Source organism: Chamaea fasciata, unplaced genomic scaffold (genome assembly GCF_029207755.1).
Source record: "Chamaea fasciata isolate MVZ Bird 193981 ecotype frontalis unplaced genomic scaffold, bChaFas1.0.hap1 SCAF_23, whole genome shotgun sequence".
In the NCBI taxonomy this organism is placed as follows: domain Eukaryota; kingdom Metazoa; phylum Chordata; class Aves; order Passeriformes; family Sylviidae; genus Chamaea; species Chamaea fasciata.
The window spans coordinates 6,657,861-6,675,048 of record NW_027094108.1 but is presented as its reverse complement, the minus strand read 5'-3'; the positions used below and the strand labels follow the sequence as shown (position 1 = coordinate 6,675,048).

At 54.8% G+C, this 17,188-nt stretch overlaps 1 protein-coding gene across 1 annotated transcript in view; it reads left to right on the top strand.

Annotated features, from left to right (window-relative positions):
- The window catches only part of IGSF21 (immunoglobin superfamily member 21), a 44,232-nt gene that overhangs the window by 16,789 nt on the left and 10,255 nt on the right, over positions 1-17,188 (top strand). Inside the window, exons 2-3 of the mRNA XM_066203036.1 lie at positions 6,720-6,832; positions 13,853-13,974. Of these exons, the coding sequence (XP_066059133.1) occupies positions 6,720-6,832; positions 13,853-13,974 (235 nt within the window). The remainder of the gene's footprint in view (positions 1-6,719; positions 6,833-13,852; positions 13,975-17,188) is intronic.

The window sequence follows — 17,188 nt, the reverse complement described above, 5'->3', positions numbered from 1 at the left end:
CTGGGATTTGTCGGACACGGAGAGAGCTGGACTTGAGTCACGGTGGGAAGGAAACTGGGCAGGGAAAGGTGGAAATGCGGGAAGGAGGAGATGGAAAGAGGATGGAGGTTGGAATTGGAGCGATGGGACACGGCAGCACCGGGAGGCTCCCAAATCCCGAATTTCCCGTGGCCTTTCATTCCCAAAGTCTCCCTTTCCATCTGAAATCCTTCATTGTGCTGCGGTTGTGCCGACGGGGATGAAAACCCCACGGAGCCGGAATGTTCGGAACGTTTTTAACCCAGCAGGATCCGCCTGGATCTCCTTCCTCGTTTCTCTGCCGCCTCCGGAGCCGCTGGAATTTTGGAGCTGATAAGAGCCAATCCCACTCCTCCAGAAGATAAAAGTGACTCTGGAGCTTATCACGAGGAGACAACCAGTCCAAAAATGGATTTTTCCTGAGGATCCATCAGCAGGAATCCTCGGGAAGCCCTCAGGTGGTGTTGGAGATGTTCCCATGGACACAAGGACACTGGGAATCACAGCACGGAGCAAATCGGGAATGAATCCTTTTTCTTGGACTCTGGGGTATTTTGGGATATTTTTTCTTTGGGATATTTTTTTTTTTGAGGAATCTGGGATTCATGGAAAAAAGGGAAGGTGGTTGAAAATTCCATCACGATGGGATTTAGGTGCTGAAATCCTTGGAATCTGGGTTTGGGGGATTTGTTTTATCCGTATTTTTAATAATAGGGAATCACGGAATGGGTTTGGGGATTGGTTTTGTCCATATTTTATAAAAATAGGGAATCGCGGAATGGGTTTGGGGATTGGTTTTATCCGTATTTTATAAAAACAGGGAATCACGGAATGGGTTTGGGGATTGGTTTTGTCCATATTTTATAAAAATAGGGAATCACGGAATGGGTTGGATCGGCGGGACGTTAAATCCCATCCCATTCCCTGCCATGGACAGGGACACCTTCCACTCTCCCAGTTGCTCCAAGGCCAACCAGACCTTGGACACTTCCAGGGATGGAGCAGTCTCGGCTTTTCCGGGCCGAGTTGATCCGTAAAATTCCATCGTTCCGTAATCCCGACGCGTTTCGCCCCCGGAATGCGATTGGAAGCCGCCCCCGGGGCCCGGCTGTCCCCGACATGAAGTGGTTCCCTCACTTCATCTAAAAGGGGCCGGGAGGCCAAAGGGGCCGCGCTCAATCCATGGATCGACCCGAAGGATCCATCCAAACCATTGATCCCCATCACAAAGAGCTAACGAGGCTCGGGATGCGTCCGTGGGATCCGGCGGCTTCCGCATCCCATTAACTGGGGGACAATGGACCCAAAGCACGGGCTGGACCTCCCCCTGCTCATTCCAGGCGTTTTCTTCCGATCCCTGAAAATTTAGGAGCTGGTTTGGTTCAGCAGCCGCCCCTCGGGAATAATTCCAGATCCAGCTGCGGAATCGTTCCCGCCCACTTATGGAAATGAGGGAGGGAAGTGGCGCCTAATGAGATGTTTGTGAGGGAAGAGGAATTTTAATTACTGGCTCTTAATTGTCTGCTCGGCCCGTTAATATCCCATTTTCCCGGGATTAATGCCATTCGCTCCCTGCCAGCCGGGCTCCTCCTCGCCCGGGGGTGACGCCAACTTCCCCGGGTTTATTTTAGGGAACACGCCTGTTTTCCAAAAGCCGGGGTGACTTTTGGGAAGGCGGTGGAGGGGCTGGGGAGGTTTAACCCCGCCGGCGTTGAGCTGGTGGAATTTTGGGAAGCAAAGCCGAATATCCAAGGAAAACGCAGCACAAGGCTGCCCCAATCCATTTTTCCTGGTTCCCAAAGGCCCGTTTTCCTCGGAAGCGCGGCGCCGACCCCGGCTGTCACATCCCATTCCCTGGCTGCTGTTAAACCCGCGCCAAACGCTTGTTCCCGTTTAAATAAAAAAAAAAAAAACAAACCCCGGCGCAGCTTTCCAGGAGGAAAAGCTCCGGATTCAGCAAAATTCCACCGCTCCAGGTGGGGCCAGCCGGGAATTCTTCACCCTTGGAGCCCTCCCGGGTTAACGAGGAGAGGCAGCGTCATATCCCAACGGAAAATTGTCCCGGAATGTCATAAATAAGGCATGGCCGGAGCCGGGAGGGGAGCGGGAAGGAATTCGCTGCGATCCCAGGAACAACTGGAGCCGCTGAATTTTTCATGGACAAGATGTTGGGAAGTGCCGGCGGTCAGGGCGCCTTGGGCTCCTGCCTTGGCTCCTTGTCCGCGCTCATCCCGCACCCCTCCGGTCGGGAACGTGCGGGAGCACTCCCAGATTTTTTTCCAGGCGGGTTTGCACCCCCTTAGATCCCGCCTAAAGGGGTAAATTGTCTCCTGCTCTCCTGAAATCCTGGGAATTGCGGGATATCCGCCGGTTAAGGGAGCGCTGGTGTCAGTTTTCCTGCTCCTTCCTGGTTTTCCCATCCCATCCCATCCCGGCCCTGGCTTGGAGAAGGGAGGTGGAGCAACGGGAGGGAATTATGGATAAACCCCATTAATCACTGGGCTAATTAAAACAATGAGGTGATTAAACCGATGAGGTGTTCGTGTTGCCACTGGCTCCTGGAGGATGCTGGGAACATTCCAGAGGGGGATGGAGCCGCTGGATCCCAAGAATCCCCTCCCCCGGCTCCATCCCGAGCTCCCGCTCCACTCAGATCCGCAGCTGCTTCCAAGGATTGTTCCTGAAAGGGGCCGGGTTGGACTTCGGGGACATGGAAAGGGGGAAAATCCATCCTCAGCTGCGGCTGCCCCATCCCGGGATTTGTCCAAGCTTGGACGGGGCTTGGAGCAACCTGGGATAGTGGGAGGAGTCCCTGCCCATGGAACGGGATGAGCTTTGAGGTCCCTTCCAATCGAATTCCAGAATTCCGTTGGTTTTGAGGTCAGATCTTTGGGAAGCACTGGGAGATGAGGAATCTGAATAAATCCTGGATTTCCGTGTGGGCTGGAAGGAATCAGGAGCCCGGGGAAGGTGTGGAAGGGGCTCCCTGTGCTGCTGGGATTCCTTGGAAGGCTCCATCGCTCCGAGGCCTTTCCTTGGGACATTCCCACCCATTCCATGCCCCCTCCCCGCTCCTCCCCAGGAGCCTCTGAGGGATTCCAGCCGCTCCTGTTCCATCCCTGACCATTCCCGTGGAGTGTCCGGCTGCGGCTGTGGGCAGGAATCCCCACGGAATGCTGGAAAAGGCTGGAAACGGGGTTTCTGATCCGGCATCCCGCACTTCCAGGGCCGGAGCAATTCCTGCCTCATCCCTGGGAGCTCTCCCGTAATTGGAAGCACCGAGCGGGTCCCGATGTTCTCCTTTGTGAACGCGTCACTCCCGATTTCAAAGGACATTTCCTTTATCCCTCCCTTCCCCCTCTCCTCCTCCCCTTTCCCTTTTCCCTTTTCTTTTTTTTTTTTTTTTTTTAAATCCCCCTTAAACCGGACGGCGCCAGAATTCCCAGCGATTGCCGGCAAAAATATCCTCTCCTCCCCAGGGTTGCCATCTAATCAGAGGGATGAATTTCCAGAGGGCTGAATCCGATCCGGGGGAGGCCCGGCCCGGCTTTCTCTGGGAAAAATCTCGGATTGAAAAGAGCAAAGGGGAAGCGGAGCGAGGCTGAGAAGGGGACGCTGATAAAGGGCCGCCGATAAAGCCGGGGATGACGGCAATTCGGGATGGGCTCTTCCTTTGGAGCCCTTTCGGAAGAATTCTTCCCACCCCAGCCGTTCCCGTCACGGCCGCTTTGTTCTCCTCAGTAAATCCCAAAAAAAAAAACCCAAAAAAAAAAAAGGCGGGAGGCGAGGGAGGCTCCGGAGCGGCGCTGGCACCTCGCAGTTGTTCCCTGTCGGGAAGAGAAGGGAAGGGGAGGATGAGGGATGGGATTCGCACGTCAGCCACAGCCGAGCAGCGGGCTCTGGACGGCTCCATCTGGATCCTTGCTTCATTTTCCAGCGCCTGCCTTTGTTTTCCCGGTTTTCCGCCTCCCCTCCGCGCATCCTTGGCCGGCTCCTGCGGGGACTCGGCATCTGTTTCCCTCTCCCTCTCGTCTCCTTCTTTCCCGCAACTTCTGGGCTGGTTTTGCTCTGCGTTTGAGCAGGGATGCTCCGGGAGCTTTTGGATTTTCCCCTTTCCTGCCCTTTCCAGGCCCAGTTGTCCTTCAGCCCTGGCCATTCCATGGATCCTCAGCCCACGGCACCAGAGCAACAAATAAATCCTGGAGCTCCAGAGCTTTGTCTTTTCCACGCAGGAAAAGCTCGGGAGCATCCTGTGGTTCCGCCCCGGTGTTTTTTTAGGGGACGGAATGTCTGGATTTAAGGCCCGGACAAACCAGAATTCCCGGGAATAGGGGTGGAAGTTGCTCCCAGAGCCAGCTCCAAGCGGATTTCCGACACATGGAGGGAGCAGAGAGGGGAAGAATTCCAGGTTTGGGGGTTTTTTTTGGCCACCCAGAAGATGCAGATCAGGGATGGGTTTGGAGGGGGATTTCCTTGGAAAAATGCTTGGATGGATGGATTTGCTGCGTGGGAGTGGCTGGGGCTGTCCCAAACTTGGTCCTTTTTCATTTTAAAAATCCACCAAAAATCAGGGAATGGTCCCAACACCACCAAAAGCCTTGGGCTGGACTGGGCTGGGGCTGGATTCCTTTCCCATGGAAGGGCACGAGTCTGGAAGGGAATGGTGTGGGAAGAGGGATGGGAAACATCTGGAAATGCCGAGCTGGGAATTCCTGCATCCCACGGATGAGGGAAAATCCAGTTCCCGCTGCAGCTGGACTGGGGTGGGGATTGTTCCCTTTCCCATGGAAGTGTGCAGGTCTGGAAGGGAACAACGTGGGAAGAGGGAAGGGAAACATCTGGAAATGCCGCTCTGTGAACGCCTGGATCTCCGCATCCCAGGGACAGGAGGGAAAATCCAATCTTTGCCGCAGCTTCGCCGGTTCCTCCCCGGCTCCCCTTAATCTGCCCTTGATCCGGGGGCAGGCGGGGCTGCGATCCCACCCGGGGGCTCCGTGGAAAGGCGGAGGATCCGTGGAAAGGCGGAGGATCCGTGGAAAGGCGGAGGATCCATGGAAAGGCAGAGGATCCGTGGAAAGGCAGAGCTTTTCCGCACGCACGGAGCCTCCATCCCCATTTCCTTGGGGCGGATCCCGCCGCGCTGCCAAGGATTTGCTCATCCCCCGCCGGTTTTCCGCGCCTGTTGCTCATCCCGGCGTTCGGAAATGTCAAAAGCCGAGCGAGGGGAATCGGGGCAGCCGGAGAGACCTCGGCTGCCCTTCCTCCCTCCCTCCCTCCTCCTCCTCCTCCTCCCATTCCTGCCTTTTCCATCCGCAGAGTCCCGAATCCAAGGGCCCCTCGGCGACGGCGGGGATTTAATCCCCGCTTTAGGAACAAAAATAAACCCTGGACAGGCAGGGAGAGGCCGGCAAAGCGCCGGCCTCGGGCGGGCAGGGAATGTCGGCCAGGATTTGGCTTGTTCCCACAGCGAGGAAAACCGGGATTCTGGGGTGCAGCATCAAAATTCCCTCATTCCAAGCATCCCTTGGGGCTGAGGAGGGATTTAACCCTCAGCCCTACCCCCAAACATTCCCAAAAATCCACTTTTTTTTTTTTTTTTCCCCGTAGTTCCTCATGCGGAGCTGTTCCCGCAGCCCCCCCAAAAGCAGCAGAAAACGGGATTTTCCAGGTTTTTTTTTTTTTTCCCCCGGTGCTCAATATTCCAGGCCACGCTGCCCTGCTGCCGCAGCCGGCACGTGTTCCCGGAGCGTGTTCTCCCGCAGGTCGTGCCGGGGATTTACGGCACAAACACCTCCAAGTTGTTTTACAAGGAACGCTGAGCTTCGGGTCACTGCCTGGGAGGCACCAAAAAAAATTCCCGGCAATTCACCTTCTCCCCTCTCAGGGCATCTCCCGCAAAGGGATCTCGGATTTCCAGCTCCGTTTCCAAACGTGCTCCTGTTTCCTCAGGACTTGTTCCTCAGCTCTTTTCCCACCTGGTGTGAGGAGCGATTAGGAAAAAAAAAAAAAAAAAAAGGGAATTTGGAATTTTTGGGGATGTCTCGGTGCCGAACAGGGAAGGATGCCGAGGAAAGGCTGGGAGTTGTCACTCTGTCAATCCATCGATTCCCAGCACCTGCAGGAAAAGCAGGAAAATAAAGCAGGAATGCAATTCCCTGCCCTGCTGCCTCCCGGCTGCTCCCCGCTCCCGATTTCCCAACAAATCGAGGAAAAAGAGGGAGAAAAGGGACGGGTGGAGCTGCCCAGGCTCCGATTTTCCCTCCGGAGTGAGGGTGGATCCAGAATCTGTGAGGACACGGGGAAGGAGCTGGAAAACCGCTGGGTGGGGGTTGTGCATCCTCAGGGGAAGCTCTTGGAGCCATTCCCGTCGGGAAGGAGGGATTTGGGAAGTTCTCTGGAAACACGGGGCAGGGAATGGGGAGAGACGACAGAGCCCAAGGCAGAGCCAGCAGCTCCGTAGGAAGGACGGGAATTTGGGGTGGGATTTTCCCAAATTCGGGAAAGATTTCCTTCAACTTGGATTTTTTTGGGGGGGCCCAAATCCATCCCTGCGCGGGGCCAGAACTTGGCGGGGCTTTCCCCGGCATCCAGCAGTGCCTCCAATCCCTAAAATTCCCGGGAAACAGCGATTTAACCTCTTATCCGAACTCCCCTGGAGCTCAGCTCTCTTTCCCTGCCTTTTCCTTATCCCGCTTTTCCAGCTTATCTGACCGTCAGCATGGAGCCCCTGCCGCCGGTGGTGGTGGGAGACGCCGTGACCCTGAAATGCAACTTCAAAACCGACGGCAAGATGCGGGAGATCGTCTGGTACCGGGTGAGCTCCGGCGCCTCGGGATCGGGAACGCGAGGTCAAGGCTGGACGAGGCAGGGAAAAGCAGACGGAGCTCTCCGCCTTGATGGGAATATCAAATCCAGGGAGCCGGGCTGGCCTCGGGAAGCGGGGCTGGGAGGGATGTGGCGAGGATTTGGGATCGCCGAGGGCTCCGGGTGGGTTTTGCCGGGTGGTTTGGGGTGGCCGGCGAGGGGATTTAAGGAAGGTTCGGCTCTGGGCTGGGTTGGGAATTTTGGAGCTCGGAGCTGAGGTTGGCGCCGCTCTGCCCAGAGTTTGGGGGGTTGGATAGGGATGGGGGAAAGGGAGGAATCGGGGAAAATCGGGATATCCGGGGTCGGGGGAGAAGTTTGGGGGATCTTCGTGTGGAGTTTTTCCAAAATAACTTGTCCCTGTTCCCAAAACCTTCGGGAATTTGGGATGTTGAACTGATTTTATTTGGGAAAGGGGCGATTTGGAGCCTGGTTTTATTTGGGAAGGGAAATTTGGAGGCCGGGTTTATTTGGGAAAGAAAGGATTTTTGTGGCCGTTTTTTTTTTTTTTTGGGAAAGGAAGGTTTTGGAGCCTGGTTTTATTTGGGAAAAGAAGGATTTGGAGCCTGGTTTTATCTGGAAGGGGAATTTGGGATTTGGAGGCTGCAGCTGGAAGCCCCTGGATCATCATTGCCAAGCCTTGATCCAGCCTCAGGTTCACCGACCCTGAACTTTCTCCAGGGAAATTTGGGATAATCTGCCAGCCACACATGGTTTTATCCAAGAAAAACCCTGAAATTTTCCAGGGAAAACTCCTGGGGGAGGCAAAGAGAGGGCGAGTGACGCCGGTGGCATCGGATGGAGCAGCTGGGAATGGTTTTTCCTGGGATTTCCCACCCTGCTCCTGCTCCCTGAACAAGGAGCGGCCCTTCCCTAAGGCTCCGCTGCATTCCCAGGTTTATAAAGAGGGAAAGGATGGGCACAGATCCGGCTGCTGGAATGTGATGAGGAACATTTCCGTGGAATCCCAGATGGATTTTTTTCTCCTGTAATTATTTATGGATGGATCCCGGAGGGGATTCAGGCAGGGAATAGAACCCCCAAAGCCGCCCCAGATCTGAAATTCCAGCTCGGAATTGGCTTCCTCTCTCCCCCTTTTTTTTTTAGGGAGGAATTTTTATTTTTTTTATTTTTATTTTCTGCTGGCTCCGCCATCTCCACCAGGTTTTTCCTTCCCTTTTCCACTCGGTAATATTGGATTAACCCACTTTCCCGGGAGCTGGGGCTGGATTTGCATAATCCCCCCTCTGCGAGGAGGGATGCGGGAGCGGGAGCGGCCGCTGCTCCGGAGCAAATGATGCTCCGAGAAACCTCGGAGGGAAAGGGAAGGGCAAAAAAATATCCCAGCTTTTATTTTTATCCCCACAAATCCCCCCTCTCTTCCAGGGTTTTTTTTTTACCCCCTCCTTCCCTCTTGCTCCTTTCCCGGTTTGGCAAGTTGGGTTTTTCGTGGAGCATCTCAGGATTTGCCAAATTCCTCCCTGATTTTAGGTATTTTCCCTATTTTTCTCCCTGTGTTGTCTCACTCCCGGACTTTTGCAGCTTCCCAAAGCTCCGGTGGCAGCTCTGGGGTGTTGGAGGTGATGGATGGATCCGGGAGAGCCGGGGCGGGGCCGCTGGAGCCGCGGAGTTCCATTTATTCCGCTTGTAAATCCTGGGAATGTGGCTCCGGAGCGCTGGATTGGGGTCAGGCCGGGCTCCTCTCTCCCGGGATTTCTTGGACAGGGAGCAGAGGGAGCTCCGGCAGCCTGAGCCATGTGAGCTGCTCCAGGGCCGGCAGCGGGAGGGAAAGGGGGAGAGAGGTGGAGAAGTCAAGGGCAGCGCTTTGGTGGGGAATGGGGTGGGAATAACCCCGGGAATGGATCCGTAATCCATGGGATGGATCCACAATCCATGGGATGGATCCGTCACCCCTGGGATGGATCCATAACACCTGGGATGGATCCGTAATCCATGGGATGGATCCATAACACCTGGGATGGATCCACAATCCACAGGATGGGTCCATAAACCCTGGAATGGATCCATAAACCCTGGAATGGGTCCACAATCCGTGCGATGGATCCACAATCCATGGGATGGATCCATAAACCCTGGGATGGATCCGTAATCCATGGGATGGAGCCGTAATCCATAGGATGGATCCATAAACCCTGGGATGGATCCGTAATCCATGGGATGGATCCATAACTCCTGGGATGGATCCATAACCCATGGGATGAATCCATAATCCATGGGATGGATCCATAACCCCTGGGATATATCCATAACCCCTGGGGTGAATCCATAACCTCTGGGATGGATCCATAACCCCTGGGGTGAATCCATAACCTCTGGGATGGATCCCTAACCCCAGGGATGGATCCCTAACCCCAGGGATGGATCCCTAACCCACAGGGTGCATCCACGACCCACGGGATGCATCCATAACTCCCAGCTGGGCGATGCCGTTGGGATCCGTGCCCTCCGAGGCCGAGGAATCTCATCCCACGGGTGAAACGCCACGGAGCAGCCCCGCACTGCCACCCACACCCAGAATTCCAGCGATCCCGCCGGATTCCCCGGGCTGAGGCGCAGACAGGGCCAAGCCTTTCCTCCCGCTGGGAATGCCCCCAGCCGCTGGAATGCCGCCGGTTTCGGCGCTCCCGGGATGAGCAGAGGGAATCTTTCCCAGAATAAACGGGAACGCGAGCGGAGGCGTTAATTAACATCCAACAACCCCAACGCCTCCGGAAGGTGTGATGTTCCCGGGAACAGGTGCGAACACGGATCCGCACCTGGAGAAGTCCTGAAAAAGCCTCGGCAGGAGATGGGGGTGGTGGAAGCCGCTGGGAATACGAGGCCGGGAACACCCGGAGCTTTCCCGTGGTTCGTGTCGGATCCCGGAGTTGTGCGGTCGGTGCTGGGATGGGAACCGGGAAATCGGCTCCTTTTCCCGGTGGAGCTCAGGGAAAATAACAAGGAAGCGGGAGAAGGAGGGAAAATCCTCGGAGGCTCCAGTCTGCTCCGTGCAGCAGAGCTGGGTTGGGCTGGGAGCACGGGAATTCGGGAATGGCAAACGGGGTTTGGCCGATTTGGGGTGTCAGACCGGGGCCATGCACCATTCCCTGGCCGCTCCCGGCGCCGAGTGGGATTCCTGGGATACCCGGGAATGAGGGGCGGGAATGGGGAGGAGCCTCCATCTATTAGAGCTTGGTGCTCGGGGTAATTAGTGAGAAGGGAATGAAATCCGTGCTGGAGCTGGGATTGCTGGGAGCAGGGCCCTGGAATTGCTCCCGGTGGTGTCCATGGAGTATGGGAATTCCTTCCTGTAGTATCCATGGTTTATGGGAATTGCTCCCGGTGGTGTCCATGGAGTATGGGAATTCCTTCCTGTAGTATCCATGGAGTATGGGAATTGCTCCTGGTGGTGTCCATGGTTTATGGGAATTGCTCCCGGTGGTATCCATGGGATTGCTCCCGGCAGTGTCCCCCGGTGCAGTCACTGCTCTCCATAGCCCCACCCGGAGCAGGGAAATTCCAAAGCTTTTCGCTCCACCTGGGATTTTCCTGGGAGAGGCTGAAGGGGCTTGGAAATCCACCCCCATGGCAAGGGGAGGGGCTGGAACATTCCAGACGTTGGCAAGCCAAGTGCGTTCCAGCTGTTGCTGGGCTGGTGCATTCCAGATGTTGAGGGGTCATGGGCACTCCAGATGTGGGGGGGGGGCTGGATCATTCCAGATGCTGATGGGCATCGGTCCATTCCAGATGTGGGCGGGGGCTGGCTCGCTCCAGACGTTTCTGGCCTGGATCGCTCCAGATGTTGGGAGTCGGTGCGTTCCAGATGTTGGCGGCACCGCTCAGAGCCGCCCCATCGATGGTGCCAAGGCTCCGGCCCCTTGGGAAAAGGAGACATCCCGGATATCCCGGCCCCATCCGAGGTGGCTCCAGGCGGGAATGTCACCTCCAAGCGGGAATGCCGGCAGCGACACGGATAAAGCCCCGCCCGCGGCAGCTCCGGCTCCAAGCGGAGCACCGGAGCCAAGGGAGGGACACCCAAATCCCAAACCCTTCCCAGAGCCTCCGAAATTTGGGAATCAGCTCAGGAGGAGACACCGGAATGCTGCTTTTCCCCTCTTGCTCCCAGAAATTCCACATTTTCCAGGCAACTCCACTCAGAGCGGGCTGTGCCTGGATTTCCAAGCCCACTCCTCTTCCCTTGAGTTTTCCTGGAAGAGGGGGAATTCCCTAAAAACGGAGCGGAGCTGCTGACGGTGAGATTCCCAGCCGGGAGGGCGGACTGGAGCCATCCATCTCCAAGAGGAGAACCGAAACGTCGGGATTGGGAATGCTGCAAATTCCTCATGCTCAGGGGGAAAAGGTCGGGAGCATCCATGGAATTCATGGACCCCGTTATTCCCAGGGCATCGCTCCGGTTCCGGAGAGGCAGCGGAAATCTGGGATGCGCCTCCGCGAATTGCACAGCTCTCCTGTGAAACATTGATCCGCTCATTCCCCCGGTTTTTTTGGGATGCTGGAAAAGGGCGGTGGGCGATCCCTTTGGGATGTGGGATTCATTTCGGGATCGCACCATCCGGGATCAGGCAAAGGAATCAGCTCCTCTGGATTTTGGGAATTTGAGCAGGGTGGGATCAGTGGTGCAGGAAGTTCGGGATGGGAGGTTGGATTTCAGCTGGATGCGGATTCTCCAGGGAAAGGGCGAGGGAGGCAGGGAAAATCTAAAACGGGAGTTTTCCAGGATAACGAGTTGTTCCTGGTCAATTCTCCAGGGAATAGGCAGGAAAATCTTAAATCTGGAGTTTTCCGGGATGAGGAGTTCTTCCCATTGTTTGTGATTCTCCAGGGAATAGGCAGGAAAAACCTAAACCCGGGATTTTCCAAGATTAGGAGTTTTCCCCAGTTGATTCTCCAGGGAATGGACAGAAAAACACCTAAATCTGGAATTTTCCGGGATGAGCAGCTTTTCCCGTTGGTTGTAATTCTCCAGGGAACGAGCGGGAGCAGGGAAAACCTAAATCGGGAATTTTCCAGGCCACTGCGGCCCCAATCCCCAAACACCGGGAGCGCTGCAGCTGCTCCAGGCAATTTTCCCTCTTCCCAGAGTCATTTCCATTTGCTCGGAGAAAGAGAATCCACGGATCCATCCCGGGGACACGGAGTCTGGATCAGATCCCAATTCCGGCCTTTTCCACGCGCTCCCAGCCCGCTCCCTTCATCCCGCATCCATCGCTTCCCGATGATTTCGTGTCCTTTGGGCATCCCGCTGGGAGGGTCGGGAGATTTTAATGGATTGTGGGAGCAGCGAATGTTCACTTGAATGGATTTTGGGATTTGTTCGGGTCACGGTGGAGGGGAGGGCGGCAGGGCTCTGGAACCGCCGCGTTTTGTCGGGAATGGGATTTTTTCCTGGGATTTTTTTTCTGCAAGCAGAGCCTGGAATGTGTTCCTGTGCCCCTTTTCCCCAAAATTCCTGGATGTGGAGGCATCCGTTGGGACAGGAACGATGGGATGCCGAATTCCTCTGGAGGTTCCCTTCCCAAAAAAATCCCCCCCGGGCATGGATAAAAGGCTGGAATTAGGGCTGATCCCTGGAGAGAGAGAATTCCTGCCGGGATTTTTCCTGGGAGCCTTTAACTACCTGGAATTCCCTCGGGGATGTGGCTCTTCCCAGCTCCCAGCCCTCAGGGAAGGCGAGGATTCCCGGAGGGTGATTCCAGCCGTGATTCCAGTGGCATTTTCCCACTCCTATCCCTGGATACAGCGGGATTTGGGCCCACATCTGCCCAGATGTTGGGAAAAATCCCAAGGTTGAAAATTCCCGATCCGTGGGTGCCGCCCCCACCATTCCCAGCGCTTCCCACTCCACAAAAATCCCTAAAATCCCTTTGGATTTGGATCCCGTCTCCATCCCGGAGCAAATCCCAGATTTCTCCTCAAATCCAAAGAAAACTCAGGAAGAATCCTTGGAAACTTCCCGAGGTTGGAGATTTACAACTCCCGTCATTTTTCCCGTTTTTCTTTATCCCACATCCGTGCCAGGCTGGAATTTCTTTCCTATAAAAGCCTCAGCCTGGGACAATAAATTGGAAGTGGTTTTTTTTAGTGACGGATTTTCTTTCCTCTTTTAGCCGTAAAAAAGCGGGAAAAGGGGAAATCGGGAATTGCGGCGGAATTTTGGCCAAGCGTTGGGTGGGGATTTGGGGTTTTGTCCTGCGGAAATGTTGGATTTGAGGGTTAAATCCCAAAAATCTTCTTCTGCTGCTCCCGGTTTATTTTAAACAACGGGAATTTTGACTCTTTGCTGGGAGCTGGTTTAGCCCCCAAAATTCCCATTTTCCTCCTTATTTTTCCACTCCGACTCCTCCTCAAAAGCAGGGAAGATAAATCCAGAGGCGCTGGGAGGCACAGGGAACAAACCATTCCCAAGAAAAGCCGTTTGCCGTTTCCAAATGACAATTCCCGGCTGGGAAAATGGAATAACGGGATGGAAAACGCGGGTTTTGATTCCGTCTCAGCAGGGGCGTCAGAAATCCATGAATTCCAAGCTGAAAGATGCTGGGATTCCGTGGATAAATTGGGAAAGCGCGATGTCATAAAAATAAAACCAAGAACAGGAACAAACGGAAAAAAAAAAAAAAAACCCCAAACTTGAAACTGAAATTCAAGTGTTAGTATTTAAACGCAGCGCGTGAAAGATTGAAAGAAATGTGTTCACGGCGCTCCGTCGAGGTTGAAATTCCAATGGATTCATTCCGATCGAAACCGATCTCGAAACACCAACAATCGCGTCAGAGCGCCAAAAAACCCCGATCAAGCCGAAGGAAACGCCTTCCGGTTTAAACAAATCGATTCAATCCCAAATCCAATCATTCCGATTCCCAGCATTTAAAAAAAAAAAAACACACCTTTCCAAAATATTCCAAAACCGGGCCGGAAATTCCCGGATTTGGGACCCCGGGGTTGTTTCCCGCAGGTCACTGACGGCGGCACCATCAAGCAGAAGATCTTCACCTTCGATGCCATGTTTTCCACCAACTTTTCCCAGATGGAAAACTACCGGAAGCGGGAAGACCTCGTTTACCAATCCACCGTGCGGTGAGTGCCTTTTCCTTGTTAATGCAAAAGTTTTAGGAATTTTTTCCGTCTATTTTTGGCCCCGTGGAAAGGATTCCGGCGGAACTCGCCCCCGGCCAAGGGGTGTTCCCGTTTTCCTGATGGTTCTCAGGGAAAAGGTTGGGAAGAACGAGGATTTGGGGAGGTGGGAATGGGCAGAGAAACCCAAAGCTTGGGAAAATTGGGAGAACCGGATCCGGATTTTTCCATAAAACAGGCACGGGAGCGGCTCCTTGCTTTTAGTCCAAGTGGGAATCACTTCCAGAATTCCAGGTTTTTTCCTGATTCCACCCCTGCCCCATTCCCGCTGCTCCAAAACCAACGCGGGAGCTTGGGAAGAAGGTCAGGAGAGGCGTCCTCCAAGGGGAAAATAAACGGGATGAAATTTCCCTTCCGGTTCTTTCCCGGCCTCGTTTCCTTGGGAAATGAGAATTTCCGGTGGGATTTGCCCAGAATTTTTGTGGGGGAAAACAAAGATTGAGGATGTGGCGGGGGAAAACCAGGATTTCCTCCAGTCATGGGATGTTTTCCACCTGGAAATACCCGGAATGGCTCCGGAATTCTTCCCAGCCCTTTGGAATTGGGGATTTTTTTCGGGAATGTCTTTGCTGTTTTCCCCTCCTGTGTTTGGAGTTATTCTTTTATCCCGAGGACAAATGGGAATAAAGGTGGGTTTGGAGTGGGAAAAGGGTGGGAAAACAGGGCTGGGGAGGGGATATTATGGGCTGGATCAGGAGGATCCTCAGGCCCTGCTCAGGAGAAGTTTGGGATGCTCCGGGGTTGTTCCGGGAACGCCCCGGGAACGCTCCGGAAAAGCTCAGGGCGGTCAGGAGATGCTCAGGGATTACTCCGGGATTACTCAGGGGTTGCTCTGGGGATGCCCGGGGGTTACTCAGGGGTTACTCAGGGGTCACTCAGGGGTCACTCAGGGGTCACTCAGGGGTCACTCAGGGGTCACTCAGGGGTCACTCAGGGGTTACTCAGGGGTCACTCAGGGGTCACTCAGGGGTCACTCAGGTGTTACTCAGGGGTCACTCAGGGGTCACTCAGGGGTCACTCAGAGGTTGCTCAGGGGTCACTCAGGGGTTACTCAGGGGTCACTCAGGGGTCACTCAGAGGTTACTCAGGGGTCACTCAGGTGTTACTCAGGGGTCACTCAGGGGTCACTCAGAGGTTGCTCAGGGGTTACTCAGAGGATACTCAGGGGGTGTTGAGGAGAAGCTCGGGTTGCTCACATGGATGTTCCCACCGAGCAGGAGTTACTGCAGGCTTACTCACAGGATACTCGGGAGAGTCAGGGAATGCTCAGGACACTCCGGGGGTTACTCAGAGGATACTCAGGGGGTGTTGAGGAGAAGCTCGGGATGCTCACGTGGATGTTCCCATGGATCAGGAGTTACTCCAGGGTTACTCAGGGGAGTCAGAGGATGCTGGGGATACTCGAGGGTTACTCAGAGGATGCTCGGGGCGTGTTCTGGAGATACTCCAGGGATACTCCAGGGATGCTCCGGAGATGCTCTGGGCACGCTCCGGGGTTGCTCCATCCCTGTGTTTGGTTTCCCTGGATGCACCGAGCTCCTCCCAGGAGAACCAATTCCTGACATTCCACCGGTTCCTGTTTGGAGACGGTTCGGGCAGCTCCAGGCAGGAATTTCCCATCCCTGAGCCCGGCTGTAAATCCAGGCCTCTCCTGGAGGTTTGGCCGTCGCTGCCCTCCGGCCGGGAGCACCGGGAAAATCGGGGAATTAAACTGCGTTAAAACATTCCCCGTGCCCGTGGGAAGGAATTCACGGGGTGAGGAATCAACCATTCCCAGTGCATGGAATGAGGGATCAGGAGAATCCCTGGAGCAGGAACAAGGATCAGACAATCCCAGTGCATGGAATGAGGGATCAGGAACATCCCTGGAGCAGGGAAGGAGGAATCAACCATTCCCAGTGAATTGGAATGAGCGATCAGGAGAATCCCTGGAGCAGGGAAGGAGGAATCAACCATTCCCAAGCATGGCATGAGGGATCAGAAGAATTCCAGGAGCAGGAAGCAGGATCAGACGATCCCAGTGCACGGAACGGGGGATCCGGAGCATCCCTGGAGAAAGAGAACAAGGATCCAACCACTCGCTGCCCATGGGATGTTCCCTGAGCCTGCGAGGAAAACCTCCCGCCTTTCCCGGCTCCGGCTGCTCTGTTTTCCGCCCTTTCTCCACACGTTGCAGGACGGATGGAATTCGGGAGCGGAAAATTCCCCAGCACCAGGCACTTGAAAACTTCGGGAATGACCAGGGGATTGGGCACGGAGCTGGGAGCTGTTGGTGGGAAAAGGTTTTCACCCCATGGCCTTTCTTTTCCAGGGAAAACAGGACCTGGCTTGGGAAGGGGATCATTCCCAGAGCCGCTTTTCCCAGTCGCTGGGGTTTTTTTTGGGAAGGTCCTGCCTGATTTTGGCCTCTCCCAAAAACTGGGCGAGCCCGGGAAGCGTTTGGGGGTGGATGAAGCATTTCCCAATCCATGTTCTCGGTCCTGTTCATTCTCCCTTTCTTTTCCCGTCTATTTATTCTCTCTTTTCTTGGGGGAATCTTTACCGTGGTTGAGGAACGGCTGGAGCGATCCCAAGGAACTTTATCCCAGGAGGATCCGTCCTTATCAGCGTTATCCCACTCCCTGGTCCTTATCAGCACTACCCCTGTCCTTATCAGCATCATCCCAGTCCTTATCAGCCTTATCCCGGTCCTTATCAGCATTTTTCCACTCCTTATCAGGGTCATCCCAGGCAGAACCGTCCCAAGGAACTTTTTCCTGGGAGCAGCCGGCCATATCTGCGTTTTCCCGGTTCCTTATCAGCATTTCCCCACTCCTTATCAACGTTCTCCCGAGCAGAACCTTCCCAGGGAGTGTTATCCCGGGAGGAGGCAGACTAATCAGCATTTTCCCGTTCTTATCAGCGTTTTCCCGGCCTTATCAGCGTTTTCCCGGCCTTATCAGCACGGCCCAGGAGCTGCTGGCACTGCCTCTCTCCATCCCGGCTCGGAGCTGTGAAGAACAAAGCTGGGAGGGATCCAATCTCTCCAATCCCGATTTTTTTTTTTTTTTCCTTTCCCTTGATTAAAATCTCAGGAATTTCCAGATCCCATTTTTTTTCCCGTATTCCCAACACAGAACACGCCCGGGTGCGTTTGTCTTTCCAGTGCCGGTTGTTC